General features: G+C 41.7%; 1 protein-coding gene across 1 annotated transcript in view; it reads right to left on the minus strand.

Moving 5' to 3' along the window:
• Window positions 1–376: 376 nt before the first annotated feature.
• The window catches only part of MBD2 (methyl-CpG binding domain protein 2), a 65823-nt gene continuing 47433 nt past the window's right edge, over window positions 377–18766 (minus strand). Inside the window, exons 4-7 of the mRNA XM_041739547.1 lie at window positions 11576–11666; window positions 9883–10060; window positions 5273–5411; window positions 377–3302 (exon numbers count right to left, since the gene is read on the minus strand). Coding sequence (XP_041595481.1) covers window positions 5285–5411; window positions 9883–10060; window positions 11576–11666 — 396 coding nt within the window. The 3' untranslated portion in view covers window positions 377–3302; window positions 5273–5284. The remainder of the gene's footprint in view (window positions 3303–5272; window positions 5412–9882; window positions 10061–11575; window positions 11667–18766) is intronic.

Genomic DNA, 18766 nt, shown 5'->3' on the forward strand with positions numbered 1-18766 from the left:
GAGGTGCCATCGCTGCCCTCCCGGTGCTTACAGTCTCCAAGTAGAAACAGACATGCACACAAATTTACAATGAGATACAGTAAAGTGCTTCCACGGAGGTATTTACAAAGTACAATGGGAACGCGGAAGAGGGAAGAACGTCTGCCTGGGAAATGAGGGGCAGCTTCACAGAGGAGGTGGCCACTGAGCTGAGACTCGACCAGTAACCCGGAATCTGCCGTGTAGACAGGCAGGCAAAGGAAACGACAGGTGCAAAGACACGGAAGCCCAAGGGGGCACTTCAAAGGACCAAGTAATGCGGTTTTTCTTGAGCTGAAGGTGCAGTGGGGAGTGGCAGGATGAGCCAGACAAATAGGCAGGTATCAGATCATGAAGAGCCTTTTGATCATTCATCCATTTATTCAACAAACATTTATTGAGTGCTTACTGTGTGCCAGGCACTAGGCTAAGTGCTGGGGTCATAACAGGGAACAAGACAGACACATCCTCGCTCTCACGGAGCTTACATTCTAGTAGAGAGAGAGACAAAAAAAGTCAACAAATACAGATTTAGAAGATTTCTATAAAGGAAAAAAAAAACAGAGTGCTGAGGCAGAAAATGAGGATTGGGGGGCGAGAGCAGTTACAGTTATTAGAAAATGCCTCTTGGTTGTGACATAAAACGGACACCTGCAGGGGTTATGACAACGGCAAGCCCCAACAGGAGCCCTCACTGTGCACCAGGCACTGTGCTACACACTTTATAAACAGTATCTCATTCAGTCCTCATGACGACTCTATGAGGTAGGTATTATTATTCCTATTTCACTGAGGAGGAACAGGCTCAAAGAGATTAGGTAACCTGACAAGTCACACAAATGGCAAAATCAGGGTTCAAACACAGGTTCTCTTCATTGCAAAGTGCTCACTCTTAAAAAAAAAAATCATTCTTAAAATAATTCTTAAAAATTACCCAGAGAAGTGAGAAATTTCAAAAATTTCGGAAATTATACAGTCACATTTGCTTTGAGGACCATTCTGATGGCTACATGGAGGAGAAAAAGGAGAGATGGAGAGAGAAGGAAAAGGGAGAGAGGGAAGGATGGCTGGGTGGGTGGAAGGGAAGGAGGAGGGAGGGAGGGAGCCACCGAGAGTCCAGAGGAGAGGAAAAGGAGGTTGGTTGCAGAAGGCAGGGATTTCAGGGAATGGAGAAGAGGTATGGGTGTGAGAAGTGCATTTAGTAGCTCTAACGGGACTGATGGGACAGTGGAGGGAAGGGGAGGAGTAGCGTCTGGGATCACTCATAGGCATCTGCCTTGAGCAATTGGATCAGAGGATTTAGGGGCTGCAAGATGGTGGGAGATTCAAGGGATAAGATAATGAATTTAATCCTGGACATGTCATCCTGTGGAAATCTTGGGAACACCTGGATTTATGGGATGGTCCCAGCTGGACACCATGTAATGGCTTTCACACCTTGTTCTCTACCTGAGCAAAGTACATATGAACAGAAATCAAAGTTGTGTGTGTACGCTGTGTTTTTGCTTTTACAAAAGCTGTTTACAAAAGCATGTGTATCTTGGTTGGATAGCTTTGTAAAAAGAACATGTGATCACCATGGTGAAGTTACCCCAAGCTTGAGTACAAAAGAGAATCTTGGACTTAGGGGGGTCTAAGAAAAGCCTTTGGACATCCATTCTAAAGTAGTCACACCAGTTCTTACAAAGAAACCAGTATTAACTTCCCACTGCCACCCCGGCTGGGGCAGTCTGAGGGGCCAGGCATCCTTGGCCAATGCACAGCCCAGAGTCTACAAGCATCCCTGCTCATGTGCCAGCAAGACCACTCTGAGGGAACTGGTGGCCTAAGGCCCAGAGATCAAAGCTGAACGTAAATCAGGAATTCCAAGAGGGTGTTATTCATGTAGTTTGGCTTTAGGTCCGGGAAGACAACAGCCCAAACCTCGCCAGTTGTATTGCTTTGACTACTTTTCTTTGCCTTCCTCAGGAACTGGAAGGGTGCTGGAGGTAGTGGTAATACAATGTCCAGGTGACATTTACATGGAATTGGTCACATGGGTGACCACATCATTTCTGGGTCTAATTTTAAAAGAACTCAGAGTAAAGAAGTACATAAACCCTTCCCAAAGAAAGATATTATTTCTCAAGATGTGTTTCAATTTGATGTTAACCACTCCCTCCTTTCCTTGGCAGCATATTAAGTATGTTTTGATTTTAAAATTCATTTAATAATGTGCCAGTTTTAGTAATTAGGTATCAAGGAATTTAAGTGGTAATGAAGTTACACTGAAGAGTTTTAACAACAACAAAACGTTAATACTGTGGAGGGCAGGTACTGATTAGTAAAGTATCACAATCTGGCTCATTTAGCGCCTCTGCCTAGAAAACTGCCTCTCTCTGTGGCAAAGGGTCTAACCTGCACCTGTTCTCAGCAGGGTCAGTGGACATTCGAAAATGCAAAATTTCCTAGAAAAAAAAAAAACAACAACAATCATGGACTCCAGTGCCATCTGAAGGGTACTTGTGTACCTAACTCACGCCCAAGGGAAGAAAATGCTTTATTTTTATAGCACTAACAAAAGTACTAGTCACAGGCAAGGAAAAAAAAACAAACCCAAACACATGCTAGATGGCAACTCAGAATTCAGGGAAAGGCGGCAGGGTTTCCACGCTTTCCGGAGGAAACTGCAAATGTACCAGCTATTCTCCGCCACCTCCATTTGAAACCTAAGGCCCAGGGGTCACAGCTGACTGAAAATCAGGAATCCTAAGGAGGGGGTGGGGGTGCTATTTATTATCTGTGCTCTTTAACAGAAAGAATTCCAATCAGTCTGTGAATATAATCATTTATTTGTCTTTACAGTGATGATGGAAGAATGTACAGGTGTCCTCTTTCAATAAAGTATAAAAATCTGTTTATATACAGTGAAGTCACAATAATCTTTAATTGGGAGATTTATTTGGTACTCCTGATCGGTTCATATTAAAACAGGGGGGAAAACAAATATTTCACGCGAAGTGCTACATTTCCAGTAGATTGCACCTGGCATCGAAAGCTCAGCTTCATCTTAAGGGTCCTGCTTGATATTACAAAAGTCTAATTTTAAGTCCTAGGACTCAAAATAAACATCATTTTTTGAATAATAGATATATACATCAAAAATACATCTAAAAAGGCATTGGTTAGCGCTATTAAAAAGCTCTATGTGCTCGGGTACTTTTTTTCTTACAGGCAAAACCCAGTGGAAACGCTTTTGTTCAATTCTAGAAATTTGCTCTTGGGGAAAGTTGGTCGAAAGTTACCTGTAAGGAAAAACAAACAAACTTAAATAATGCAATGGTTCCTCAGGTGAGGTCAGCAGAACTTTAAAATGTAGTTAGAGGCTTAATTTCACTTAGAACCACACTTTTAAAGCCTTAATTAGCATTTAGTTACAGCACTTTGTACATTAAAAACATGCCCAACATATCCCCTCATTATTTCAAGCGCTTTGATAATAAATTTATACTCATTTCATTTTCAAAAATATCATGTACCGTTTTGTATGCTAACACAAATATTTCTATGTTTAGTCAATTAAATATGTATAAAAAGAGAAATCATAGGGCATACAAATAAAAAAAAAACCCCGTAAGAGACACAGCCAAACCCAAACATTTTTGCAAAAATGTAGAAAAACTTCTACAACAATGATTTATTTTACTTCAGAGCATTTATAATAATAGCACACATTATTATTTAATCTAGCTGAAGCTGTATAGCGCAGTTGTGGATACAACTATTTATGCATCTGATCCTGGACCTCGTTTGTAGCTAAGTATTTGACACCTTTGTTTTCACGGTTTTCACCCTCTTGCAGGCAGCCCTAAAATTCGGATAGCCCGAGTAGCCCTCCGTGATCGTGCAGTTTTAACCAACACAGTAAATCTGTCATCGAGGACATAGATGGATAAGTATAAGGGGCCATGCTGCTAGTAAGGGACGTGAGGAACAGCCGCAGCACGTAGGGGCTGGCAGGCCTACACCACGTGCTACAGTTTCCATCTCTCACCAGCCACGTCAAGTTGGCCACTGCCTACCCTTTGGTCAAGCCACGTCCTATCTATTCTACAGGTTGATAGGAACCAATTCCATCGAGCGGGGCAATGCTGTGGTTTATGAAACACTTCAGGTGCAGAGGGGGCGGAATGAGGGAGTCAGCCGAGTTTAATGTTGGTAACAAGGGCTTCTAATTCCTCCACGGCCCTCCAGTCCAGTAGGCTGGCCTAACAACACCATGTTCAAGTGTAGGATGTGATACACACACTATGACTCTCTCTCTCCCCAACATACCAAAATAATGGCTCTTTTAAGTATGTATTAAAACCCTAATCACTCAATATTAACTAGCTTGTTCCACCGCTAGCCGCACTTGTGCCAGGCAACGCGCAGTGCCGGCTTCCATCTGAGCCTAGTGCCCAGTCCCCCAACCCATGCTCGCTCACGTACATGAGGGCACTGCTGCCCTGAAATCCATCTGCATAGTCACCTGTGAAATAAGCAGGGCTCTAGTGACACCTCAGTTAGATGACCCTTGATTATCTTAAACGGTTTTCTGAAGAAAAGTCTGAAAAACTACCAAAACTAAAAAGCTTTCCTAGAGCCGGTCGTGAGCAGCCAAGACACGACCCTCCCCGCGCTCCGGAGACCAGGTCACTGAAGCCCTGAGACAGGAGACGTGCCCCAGACTGTGGCGACCACTGTGTCCCCAGGACTGGCACCGATGCAAGAACGACTAGTGGGATGAGGTGCAGGTCCCCAGGCCAAAAGGCCCGGGAGGACTGGTTCAAAAACAAATAGAGTCGATTATTATCCTAGAAAATGCCCTGCCCAGGCTCTCTGCATCAAGCCTATTGCCTACTTTACAGCCATAATTCTGGGGGGACAACAGACCCCAGAACGACAGTTGGGGATGAAGCCACTTCCATCTCCTGCGGCCACTGCCCCCCACACCTGGCAGCCCTTGCTCTCTTCTCCTGAGTTTTTCTAACGGCACCTTGCAGGTTTTCCACCTGGCGTTAAAGGGAGGTTAGAGCCCTTGCAAGTGGCAGCAGGGCTGTGAAAGTCTTCACATCAGGAGAACAAAGGATAGGTAGGGTCCTTAATGGAGAGGAGGCCAAGCGACAGCACCTGCCACCTCTGCAGAGGAAAAGCTTTCCTTATACCGCCGAGGCAGGCCACAAGGAGCAAAAGCTGGGGACAGCACAGCGGCAGCTGCAGCCTCTCAGCTTACCTGATCATACTCTTAGGCCTCATCTCCACTGTCCATTTCAATGTCCATCTCTTCCGTATCAGCAGCTCGCGACAAGATGTCTGCCATCAGGGCTTCTTCCAATTTTTTGCGTACTTGCTGTACTCGCTCTTCCTGTTTCCTTTTACAAAAGAGAGTAAAAGGACACTGATAATCTGGCAACTAACGGAACATGCAGCTGCTACTACAGTGTATCTGGAGTTCGAAATCAGGAAAATTCCTGAGAAGAAGACGTTTCCTTCGCCTTAGACTTTGCAAGGCTTCTCATACACCCACAAAACCACAGTGCACAGGAGCGGAGCCCTGCCAAAGAGAGGAATATTCAGACAGGCAGGTATCCCACGCCTCACAGAGAATCCTGGTAGGACATTTATTTCAATGACTTTTTCTTCGACTTCAGACCTTTCAAGTATGTGCAGGTTTGGGATTATTGCTATAAAGGATATTAGAAATAACCTGAAAGCAGGGATAAAAGAAAGAAGTTATACTGAAAATAGAGAAGAGGGCAGCCTGGGTGGCTCAGCGGTTTAGCGCCGCCTTCAGTCCAGGGCCTGATCTTGGAGACCCGGGATCGAGTCCCACATCGGACTCCTGGCATAGAGCCTGCTTCTCCCTCTGCCTGTGTCTCTACCTCTCTCTCTACCTGTGTCTTTCATGAATAAATCAATATTTAAAAAAAAAAAGAGAGAGAGAGAAGACAAGAAAATAGAGGAGACGAGATTTGTTCAATGAAGCAGAGAGAGCGACGGAGGAAGTGTGGGCATGATAAGGGGGGCACGGCGGAGCCTGGCATTCTACGGCTAGGTTAAGGGAAAGCCAGACGGAGCCCCTCCCGTCCTGCTGGCAGCAGGCCATCCTGAAGAAACCAAGACCACATGATCCGATGTACCAATGAGAGAAACTGAATGGCATCTCTGAGATGAGCGGAGTAGTTAAGAACATGCCATGAGTTTCTCTGTGTCTCGGGGACTGCAATGGGACCTCAAAAGTGAAAATTAATAAGACCAAGTCATAAAAAAAGGTTCTGAACCATCTGACTAGAAACACAGCACAGAAAGAAAGTCTACTGGTATGTACTTTATGTTTAAAAATCAGAAAAAAATTCAGAATAGCTCCCTGACAGTACAAGAGAGGATTCCTAAAACAGTTCTGAGGAGCCAAGACGGTAAATGGAAATTCACATCCAGAGCCAAGTGGAGAGGCCAAGGCTGAAGAAACACAGGGAAGGGAGAACATTGGTAAGTAAGAGTCTTAGAAAAAAACACGAAAGGGAAAGCTGCGCAGGTGCAGGTGGAAGGGTTAGCCTTGACTCGAAGCAGGACAAATCACCTCTTGAGACCAGAGGAAAGGTGGTTAGGATGGAGGGACAGAGAGAGATGGAACAGTCCAGTGACACATAAGAGACACAATGATACGGAGGGCTCTGCAGGCTGGAAAAGAAAAAAGTGATTTTTCTCAGAGTGCAGCACTGCCTCAAACCTGGAAAAGCGGGAGGGTAGGAGGACAGTGTCCTGGAGGTCGATGCTAAGCTTCACCGACTATGCACTTCCTGCGTACTCAACCACTTGTAAAGTTACATTTACCACATGCCTGCCGACATGTCTCTCTGTCTCCTGAGACTGTGCCCGCGGTGAGAAGCTAACATAAATCGTACAGCCACCCAAACTGTAGAGGTCCTCTTTACTAAAGTCCGAAACAACACAAGTTAAAACATATTACGGGCTTCCATTTTTTTAAGGAATTTTCACGGAGAGAGAGGCTGTCACTGAGTGTGAGCTCTCCAGCCTCTGTCGTATGTCTCGAGCATTACTTCCCACACTGAGGGAAGCTGAGATTACAGCATTTACCCATTGTGGCAAGCAGAATTCCAACGTAGTCCCTGCCCTGGAGAGACTCCTTGTGTAATTCCCTCCCCTTATGAACAGGCCGAGCTTGTGAATGGGCTCAGGTGTCCCTCCGTGATTAGGTTACTAAACAATGGACCTTGAGTTGATCAAAAGAGAGAGGTGGCCTGATCGGTTAAGAAAAACTCTTAAAAGGGGCTATGCCGTTCCTGAAAAAAGTTGGAGAGGAAATGTGGAGCGGACCTTGGGGCAAGGAACTGCTATCAGCCTCTCAGGACCACAAAGAACAGCCCCCCACACACACACATCCAGCAAGACACCAGGGACCCCAGTCCTACAATTAAAAGTAAACGAATTCCACAACAATCATAGGAGCTTGAAAGAGGACCCTGTGATGCAGAAGGGAATGCAGTCTAAGCCACACTTTGGTTTCAGCCTTGTAAGACCCTGGGCAGAGAGGCAGTCATGTCCGTCCAGGCTTCTAATCTAAGAACTGTGAGCTATAAATGAGTGTTGTTTTAGGCTGTTAAGTTTGTAAGAACTTGTTACACATATTAAAAAACAAATACAGGGGCTCTTGGGGGACTCAGGAAACTCTTGATTTCAGCTCAGGTCTTGATCTCAGGTCCTGATATGGAGCCCTGCCTCCAGCTCCCATCTCAGCAAGGTATCTACTTGAGATTCTTTCCCTCTCCCCCTACTCCTACCCCTGCTCACTTGCTTGTGTGCTCTCTCACTCTCTCTCAAATAAACAAATAAATCTTAAAAAAAAAAAAAAAAAAAAAAAGAAGAAGAAGAAGAAGAAGAAGAAGAAGAAAAAGAAAACAAGTAAGAGGGTGCCTGGGTGGCTCAGTTGGTTAAGCATCTGACTCAATCTCAGCTCAGATCTTGATCTCAGGGTCATGAGTCCAAGCCCCTTCGGGCTCCATGCTGGGCATGGAGACTACTTAAAAAAAAAAAAAAAAACAACCCTGAATACATCCATGGATGAAAATATTATCAAATATACTGAAAAAAATGTACTTAATGTTGAGACCTTTAGTTGAAGGTTTAATATAAACAGAATATTGGCTGCACAATTAGAGAAAGGGCAACAATTCCATATGCAATAATTTATTTTGAACCTTCACTAATTCAACGAGAAATATTTGCTTAATAATTTGTTATGACAATTAAATCAAATGGACAATTTGTTAAACAAGTTTACCCTAAAAGGATCATGCAGGTCTGGCTGTGCCACAGTTTCCTCTACTATCAAAAGACCTGCTGCAGAAGCCACCAGTACTCCCGGGACATCACTCAGAGGCCCTCAGTCAACACCCGTGATCACCTGGCAGGAGCCCTGCTGATTAACCGGGTGTTCATTCCAACACAGGTAAGAGTTTGTCTCCAGAATAATTTCGTTCCTTGAGGGTAAGAATAATCCAAAGAGCAAGTTGATTCCTCCCCTTGATTTTACATTTTGTTTTTCTTAAAAAATAAAGCTGATCATAAGTTCCATGCAATCAATACACACGAATGCAACTTTGAGCCATTTTACATCTTTGCAAAAGGAACTACTTTAAAACCCAGGACGGGCTTTCCAATTACAAACCCAGCTAGACTCATTCATTTAAAAACATTTTCACAAAAAAAAATAAAATAAAATAAAATAAAAATAAAAACATTTTCACACAAACTTCTTATGGATTTAGAAAAAAAATACAAATATAAAACATATTTTAGAATTATATGATTCAAAAGTGCCACCTGCTGGTTTTGTCTAGGAATAATATCCAATAAGACCTGATTTAACATTCAGAGAGTAGAAATAGTGAAGTGCTACACATTGTCCTATTGTTAAACAAAATACACTACAGTCTCATTATAAGGTAATGATACTTAAGTTCATAAATTCCATAGAAGAATTTCTTTCTAGTCTTAATATCTGAAATAGTCTGCTTCATCTGATCAATGGTTTGCTTATATTTTTCTGGGCATTATCAATCTGAGTTGCATGTTTTCTTTCCACTATTTCTAACTAAAAACCTAATGTGTGGCCCAGTCTTAGAAAGTAAAAGATGTTATGAGATGCAGCTTGGGCCCTGTCCTTACTCCTGACTTTGTTGTATTGCTTTAGGGTTTACCTTTTGCTTGATATCTGCCATTTCCTTCTCATCTGGCTTGTGTGTGTGTGTGTGTGTGTGTGTGTGTGTGTGTGTGTGTGTGTGCGCGCGCGCACGTGGACATGCACGCACATCTATAAAGCCACCTTCAATCTTTACTTGAAACAAGATGAAGCAGAGATAAATTAAGTCTAAACTGAACTTAAGAGAATAAACATAAGATAAGCAAACTGAAATCAACACAGCTCAAAGCAGCATGGTTCTGATCTGCTTTAAAGAGAGATTGGTTTGCAGACAAACCAACACAGGAAGCAATCACAAAAGGCATCACTGAATGAAGAGGATTCTTTAGAGCAGAGAGGCCACACCTGAAAGTGCAAAGGACACTGCAGTAACAATGTGGAGAGAGTGCAGCTGATGTGACCTTCGGACATGACTATGATACTTCCACCTTTTTCCAAGCTTATATTTGTTTTACATGTTCTAGATCACCTTCCATTAATTTCACAGATGATCCATTAAAAAAAAGTGTAGCTCTCTGACTGATACATCATTTACTAGATGTGCCACAGAAACGAAGAGGCAGTATAAAATGTATCCAAGGTAAAGAACAAGTTTTTGCAGTTATGTTAGGCTGCCTTACCTAATGTCTTCATCTGTGACAATAAAAGGCTTGCAGAGGGGTTGAGATGTGTTCAGCCAAACAGCGGGATTCTTTTCCACAGCAGTGGAGACCTGCCCTGTGATGGGTGCAGAGCTTGTGTGCAAAGCACTGGCAACAGCAGATAAGAGGGTCTCATCGTTACTACCTGGACCAACTCCTGTAATTAGAAATATATGCCAGTTAAATTTTAGGAAATTTCTAGATGTGCTAAGCCAATCTTATGTAGCCTAACACAACTGATATTTTTATGTTTGTTTGGGATCATATATTTAAAACTGACAGAAAAAAAAAATAAAACTGACAGAAGCCAAAGTAAAGGATAATATCGTATCCACTTCACAGTCGCTGTATACCAAAAAATTAACACTTAAAAAATAGAAACAAGAGACGCCTGGGTGGCTCAAACATCTGACTCTTGGTTCTGGCTCAGGTCATGATCTCAGGGTCATGGGATCAAGCCCCATGTCAGCTCCATGCTCTGCACTGAGTCTGCTTCACTATCCTCCTCTCCCTCTGCCCCTGCCCTCCTCTAAAATAAATAAACTAACAAACAAATAAATAAATAAATCTTTAAGAAAAAAACTGTAACAAAATGGCCAAGCATCTTAATAAAACTTTACCACAACTTCAAGATGCCTTTTCCAAGGTACTAAACTTTTTAAAGTTGGCTACATTTCCTCAAGCAAGGTCATTTATTTTAGTGATCTAAATCCCTTCTAAAGTCACATTATACTCAAGTTTCCCTATGAATGTATCCCTGGAGTCCTAGAATAGCTCCTCTTACAGGTTTCAACATTAATTTCTAGCAATATCTCAACGCTTTCCTTTGTTTTGGGACTTCGACGGAAAAGCCAATGCAAGCATGCTCTACCTGCAGCTTTCACATCTTTTTCAAATACCTAACAAAATATCCAAGTTAACAGAATTAATAATTGCACATCTTGGCTACTTGTAGGAGACTGGCAACATGGCCAACATTTAAATGCATTGCTTAAAGTCCTACACTTATTAAACCAGTTAGAGCAATAATTTCCAAGAACATAGAGGGATGACACAATGTCCTAACCATGAATTATGAGAATTTTGAGCAATCCACACTATACCAACAATTAGAAGCCAAAGTTATAATACCTGAAGAATAATGCTTCTCTAGAATTGGAATTAACATGTGATATGACAGGCACACTAGTTAACTGAGTTCTATACCCCAGCCCCCACTTGCTGCTGTTCCTGAATCAAAGTGCATCTGTCCCCAGTGCTACATGCAGCAGCAGTGCATGCAGCAAGAGGCAGAAAAGTGGTTAGCGGTTCCTTTGGTAAGAGGAAGGGTGAAAGAGCGGTTGCTGGAGCCAAATGCTGCTGTGAGCAGGAAGTTTGAGAAATTCTGCTATTTGGTGCCACTGGGTTCTAAAAGCAGCACATGGGCTAATTTATATGATGAACCTAACCTAAAGCCAAAATTTTTAAATAGAAAAAAATCTAAAACATCCCTGCAACAAACAGCTTTTCGGGTACATTTTCCCTGGGTTTACTAAAACACAAGGGGGACATCATCCAGCAAGGCATATAATCCCCCCAAGTAAAGACCCTGTCTTAATCATTTCTGACTCTACAGCGTCTAACACAGAGCCTGGCACACAGCAGGTACCGCTCAACTGAATTTGGGTAATACCTTGAAGACCTTTAGGTAGTTCCATGGTTTTTATAATTTGTTCTGTTACATCTGATGCACTAAGTCCTTGTAGCCTCTTCTCCCAGAAAAGCTGTAAGGCAAAACATCACTGTTAATATACATTCTTGGGACAAGAAAGTAGCGCATCGATGCTGCTGAATGATGAAATTGAAATCATTTCAATAGTTTCCTAATTTCCCCATTTTTTCCTTACAGACACTACATGACACTCCAAAGATGAATTATTTCAACACATCATAATTCTTTCAAATGATATTAATCAAAAAATAGCTTATTTTATGCAATCTATCACTTGTTACAGCACTAAGGATTTTTATATGCTATATACTACACATAGTACTTTAAAAGGTAGATTCCAAAGAATAAAACTTGAATTTTTAAAGATTTGGTATGAAAATTTAATGTTATAATTTATCAGGGAAAAGAAAACAAATTATATTATGTAACACTCTTTTATCCAGAATCATTTAGGGAAAGAGCTCCTCCACCTAGGTGATATTTCCACAATACCGAAGTTTAGCCCTTTGGCATACTTTCAAGGGGTAAAGAGCCAGTTTTAATGGAAACGTTCCAAAATGTTTTGCCTACTTCCTTGCTCTTGAAACAGGGTGTCACGTTCATGGGCGACTCTCTCCCTGTTTTACAGAGCCCAGATCACTCACTGGCCCCACGTCTTCATCCTGGGCATGAGTCAGAACACTGAAGGTTCCTCATACTCTATGGGCCACTGAGGTAAGCAGTTGCTTAGTCAAATACTCAATGTTCCAAGACAGTTCTGTTGTCTTGATTTTTATACCCTTTCTATACTTTGTTTTTCTCTCCTAGTTAGCTATTACTTCTCAATAACGTCATTCATCCGTTCCACGTGTATTTCCTGAGCTCCAGCCAGGAGCCGCCCTGTGGATGCGGCAAGAGATGAGATACACTGTGTCTTTGTCCTCAAGCCTTATCTCTTTTCTAGGCTATCTCTTATTTACTGCAGCCCCCAAAAAAACAGATACAGGAATTCCTTAGGACTCTGTATATCTGTCTTTAATCCTGGATATCTGGGGCCGGTCACAAGGAGGTACTGAAAAAATACTGGGACTGAAAAAAATATTGAATGCCTGAATATGGGAGTAACAGGACTCAGAATGAAAGATCCTGAGGGACACACAAACCCAAGCTGAAACCCCAGCTCTAGATGTCAAAACCTGCAATGGCCTCTTCTGTAAAAAGTGACAGCAATGAGCACAACAGGAGACTAATGCAGCGTTTAATAAGGCAATATACGTAAAGTGCCTGTCATGGAGAAGGCACAAGGTTTTTATTTACTTTCAGCAAATTTTGACCACATTGAGCGCTTATATTTTGACTTCTACATGTATGAAAAGTATCAAGTAATTGCCCTCCAGACTAATGAAAGATATAAGAAAATCTGTTATTGGCCTAAGAGTAGTATGTTGGATCTTGAATAACTTCAATGCTAACACCAAGAATAACTCGCAATAGAAGGCTTCACTCTCTTTTGAAGACCTCTGGTATACGGCGACTCCTTACATCTCCCTATAAATTATGTCACTGGCAGAAAATATGGTCAACATACATGAGGACATGAACGCATTAATCATCATGGGTGAAAAACGGTTAAGTGAAGGTAACAGCTGATAAATGTGATAAATGTCCCAAGAAACCCCACCTGTTATTTCCTTTTTGTGGGACATAATATCTATGCATTGATTATCACAACTATGGGGGAAAAAGCAAGGAAAACAAAAGCCAGTTAATTCCTAACAAAAAAAGGAAAAAGTATTTGGAAAAAATCAGTGGATATGAGATTGTTAAGTCCTTTTATAATAAAATTATAACTTAACTTGCAAAATAAATCAACACTACCAAAAAACAAAGTATAGAAGTTACTTACAGATGTGATTACTAATATTTTACATATTAATATTTTACATAGAAATTCCAATTCTAGATATCAAAAGTTTAATTTTTCACATTCTATAATTTTTAATTCTCAACTTTTAAATTCCTACTAACTTGAAGGAAAATGGTACAGAATTTAAGAGGAAAATTTGCAAAATAAACCTTGGTCTGAGAGATGAGTGTATGGCTCTAGGTTACAAGTCCTGGTATCATCACAAGCCATCTGACAGCCCTCAACTAAGTCTGAAGTTAAATCAGATATGCACTGATGATCTTTGTGTAAATGAAATGCTTATGCCACGAAAATGGAGATGCACAGATTTACGTATGTGTATGTGCCTAAGTCCTCACTCAGCGCTCCCCAGAGGAGGTAGAGGATGTGGGAAAGGTCAGAGAAGGACGAAAAGGCTAGTCTGATAAAAGAAAACACATGTTGGGTACAGGTCACCAGTGCCCTGCTCTCCAACCTTTCCACCACTCATTCAACACTGATCGGCTCACCTAATTTCCGTGAGAACTGAAACAGTCTTCATGAGATAAACGTCTGTTTACAAATCCCTATGTTCCTAACTCGCCTTCCCTATGTTCATCTTCTCAGGCCCCCACCTGTTTTGTGTGTTTGTTTTGGGGCCAGGGGCTTCTTTGCCTTTTAAAATATTTTTTAAATTGACATAGGCATTATGCCAAGTGAAAGAAACTAATCTTTCATATACTGTATGATTCAATTTATGCTAGTCTTCTACACACTATGTGGTCCATTTATATGATAGTCTGAAGAAGAAAAAACTGTAGGATGGTTGCCAGGGATTAGGGGTAGAGAGAGGGGGGTCTGACTACAAAGGGTCAGTGTGAGGGAATTCTTTGGGGTACCGAAATTGAACTCTGTTTTTTAACAAACACAAACTTTATCCAGCTGCTAGAATTACCATTTTCTTTATGCTCCAAGCCAGTTCCTCAGGCAGTGACTGATTCACACTAACTCCAGCCCCCTGGCCCATTTCAGCTTGATCACCCCATCCCTTTCCCCATAAATCTTCACCAAATTTACTCTAGGAAGTAGCTCCTCTCACCAGATTCAATGACTTTTGCTTTTTTCTCTCTGATCATTTTATAACCGTGACACTATGGAGAGGTAAAGGGAGGGGAGAAGTCTCCCTTGGCCTAAATGTAAAATTCCCTGATTTGCTCATTTAAGAATTCCATGTTTTTACTAGGTGACAAGTTGTGGCCATCAGGAATTCTTATTAAATTACTTCTCCAGCTTTTAAAAGTCTAAAGGCAAAAAGAAAAGAAGAAAAGAGTAGTGAAGTGAAAAGAAAAGAAAGAAAAGAAAAAGAATCTCCCTAAATTTGTAAGGAGTCTCCCTCTACAATAGCTATCGGGTCTCTTGCACCACACCTTCATAAGCACTCTAGCTTTCATAATACCTGACCCACCCACTGAAAATCTGACTTCACCTGCCAAGTCCAATGATATTCTCAGAGTAACCCTGCTGCCCATGTGAGGCCAAAGAGTCAATGGAGCACTTTTAAGGAGCAGTGATTTCATATTTGGAAAAACTCCCAAGATGTGCTATCACCCCCAGTTATTATATCCCTTCCTAATCCCCACTAATTAGATCTTCCAGGTGCCTCTAATACCTCATTCTCTGTCACCCTCCAGTACATGAGAAAACTGGATCCCTTCCTGTGTGCATTACATTACATTGCCAAAAATCTGAGCAATGTCCTATCCAGTTGACTAGCTGATGGAGAAGCAGCAGCTGGGATTAAAGGTCATCCCAAACCACAGAAGTGTCTAAAATATCAGTGACAGGAGCAATCAGCTTCGAAGGGACCACCTTACTGGACACTCGAGCACATCTTTGTAACTTTGCTCCTCATATGGATGTAGGAAGTACATCCACGACATCAGGCAAGTGCAGATGCCTGTACTTCATCTCTCTTAGAGTCCCCAGGGACAAACGGGATCTTGTGTTAGGAAAGCTGCTTCTTTAGTGAAATGATCAATCTGTTTTCTGAAAATAAACCCAACCCACGATACAACTGTAGTAGCATTTTCTCATCTTAATTGCTGTGGACTTAACTAGAGATTTGGGGGATTTGTTCAACCCGTCTTACAGAGGATATCCAAAGAAGAGGTTGAGGAAGAAACAGGGATTGCAAAGCAACTCCTCACAACCACAAGCACACATCTCCGTGTTCTGATGCACCAGAAACTCGGGCTAGTCATGTTTATCGGTACTCTCCTCCATCACCCTGAGCTTGTACTTCCTGAACTATGAAGGAATTTGTGCTTTTCTGGGGAAGTCAGGGTAAGACATTGTACTGGAAAAAACTAATCAGAGGATCGATTCAAATTCAACAAATATTCTTTCATTACCCATTACGGGCAAAGTATTTTGCTAGGCACCGGGGATAGTTATTAGGATAACTGGCAATCACTGCCCTCTCAGAGCTTACTGTTTGGTGGAAAACTAGCAAAACGCTATAAGACAGACAATGACAACCACAACAGTGAAGATACAAAATTAACTTCAACTTGGGAGAATCTGGGAAGGCTTTTAAGAAGAGGCAGCTCTGGGATCCCTGGGTGGCGCAGCGGTTTGGCGCCTGCCTTTGGCCCAGGGCGCGATCCTGGAGACTCGGGATCGAATCCCACGTCAGGCTCCCGGTGCATGGAGCCTGCTTCTCCCTCTGCCTATGTCTCTGCCTCTCTCTCTCTCTCTCTCACTGTGTGCCTATCATAAATAAATTAAATTAAATTAAAAAAAAATTACACACTAAAATATTTAAAAAAAAAAAAAAAGAAGAGGCAGCTCTTTAAAAAAAAGTGTGAGAATTCTACAGAGCAGCAAAGACTACTGCAAGGCAAGGAAGTAGCTTAAGTGGGCAAGGAGGGGAGACAGAGTACTGGTCAGTATTTCTAAGTGTTTTAATGCAAAGGAATAACCACAGTGCCTTACTTTAAATGTATATCCCAAGGTCTCAGCCCTAGGGATTCTGTTCAGTAGGTCTGGGATATGTGGCTAGAAGTACTGATTTATTTTATACGTGTCTTAGGTGATTCTGATGCAGGCCCAGCAATCTCAGTTTGAGAAAGACTGGTTTGGTTTGTGTTGAAAGAATGGCAGTGCATACATAGGGCTGGTGTATACTGATCACCAAGGTTGCCAAGTTTCATTCCTGATTGCACCAAAAAGGAAAAAATATATTATTCCATTCTATCCTTGCAGAGGACCGGAGGAAGATATCTGCCTTTCTCTTTTTCACTGCAGGAAGACATGCGGCAAAGTATATTGAAGAGTATACCAAACTGTGTGGGCGTAAATAGAGAAAGAGCTGATGCCCAAGCACATTCTCCTGGTGGAATAAGAGGAGGAGGAAGAGGACAATCTACCATTTATCCACCATGCCCCCTTTCCAGAGGTCCAGCACTACGCTCAGTGCTTTGTGTACAGAAACCCAGTTAATCTTCCCTACAGCACTTTGAAGACGTTATTAGTCCCATACACAGTCACTTACCAAAGGTTGCATAACTAGTCAGTGGTGCAGCTGGAATTAAAACTCAGATCAATGTGATTAAATAAATGGTCCTCAGCTTAACACTAAAAGCTCTGGAAGAGTATTTACATATTTAGCTCTGTGTTAGGTGGTAAGGTACCAGGCCTCAGACCCTTCCACTCATGACATCAAAGGCTGAAAAAGTTCATTAAATGTGACGAAAACTGTCAAGTTACTCTTAATCCATTTGCCAATAACTAATACTGTGTCAGCCTTCAGTTGTAGGCAATCTGTGCTGATGCCTGTCTCCTCCTCATGCAGAATTAAGAGGCCCAGCCTTGTAATATGTTTAGACTAAAGCTAGCATAGAGTTTTAAGAAGGTATCAGTCGACAATTTGGGGTAGCTTCCAAGATTAAAACCAAAGAATTGATGTAATATATATTCCTTGCAAATTAGCTTTCTTAGAATTGCAAATATCGACCCCATCGAACACCAAATTTTTATTTGGTGGGTGGAAAGTAAAGTCTGAGACCCCCTAATCCAAGAAAATGCTTCCGGATGAGTCCCACTAACAACAGAGCAGAAGTAGGCATTTCATCAGGCAGGAGTGGGGGAGTGTTTTACTAAGCATACAAAACTGAAGACTTTTGAATTTTTTCTATAAGAATACTATTTTAGGTTAATTATATTAGTATCTATTTCTCATGAAACATTGAAAAACATGTAGATCAAATATACCAGTATTACATATTCATCCATTATATTTAATTTGAAAAGCACTGATCCATCTGTGTAGTGTTCAAAAAAAATTCACTGATAAAGAGAAATTGACCTATTTATATTCATAACATCAACTTGACAGTCAACTGCCAAGAGTAGGAAGGTTAGGAAAGGTTTAACTTTTGAGTAGCAGAGTGAATGACAGTGGGCTCGAGTTCAAATCCATGCTTTGTCACTGGTTTTATGAAGTTAAATAATTTAACCCGTCTCAATATCAGTTTCCCACTCTATGGAAAGGGACAATAAAAACAACCTCAAAGGGTTATAGAAACTAACTGAGGAGGTTTTACAAACACTTGAACATGCCCAGTACAATGCAAGTATCATTTTACTACATTTTTCACCCATGTCTTTCACTACACTGATCAAACAACAGCATTCAATAAGTAACTGGTCATCTTATTAAAATTAACAAATATAAATAAATCAAAAAGTAATCAACTCTGAAAGGTGAGTATTCATACATGAAGACAGAGCACATGCACACGCATCTGCCCTTCCCTCCCAGGTTTTCGGCTGGGGTTTTCTTGCTACAAGTATCTTAAAACTCTTCCTTTTCATCTTCTCATCCTAGCCAGGCTGCTTCTCGCCTAGACCAACGTTGGTTGGAAGAATTCTGGTGAACAGGACCATCCACATAATTTGCAGGACCCAGTGAATGAAAATAAAAATATGGGGTCGCTAGTTCAAAAAATATTAAGAATTTCAGGATCACAACAGTGAGCATTCAATGAGGCCTGGGCCACTCTAAGCACGGGGCCTGTGCACCTGTGTTCCCATAACTTCGGGGCAATGGTAGGAAGCATAGTGCAGGGGGAAAAGAGGAGAAACTAGTAGAGAAAGGAGACCTTCATGCCATGCAGTAGGACTTAGGAAAATGCTGTGATATAATCTCATTCAGTGGATTTCATAGAAGGAGGGCAACACAAAGTAGTTCTGGCTGGATATATGCACAAAGGGAAGTATTTATAACC

The sequence above is a fragment of the Vulpes lagopus genome, chromosome 24 (genome assembly GCF_018345385.1).
Source record: "Vulpes lagopus strain Blue_001 chromosome 24, ASM1834538v1, whole genome shotgun sequence".
Taxonomy (NCBI): Eukaryota; Metazoa; Chordata; class Mammalia; order Carnivora; family Canidae; genus Vulpes; species Vulpes lagopus.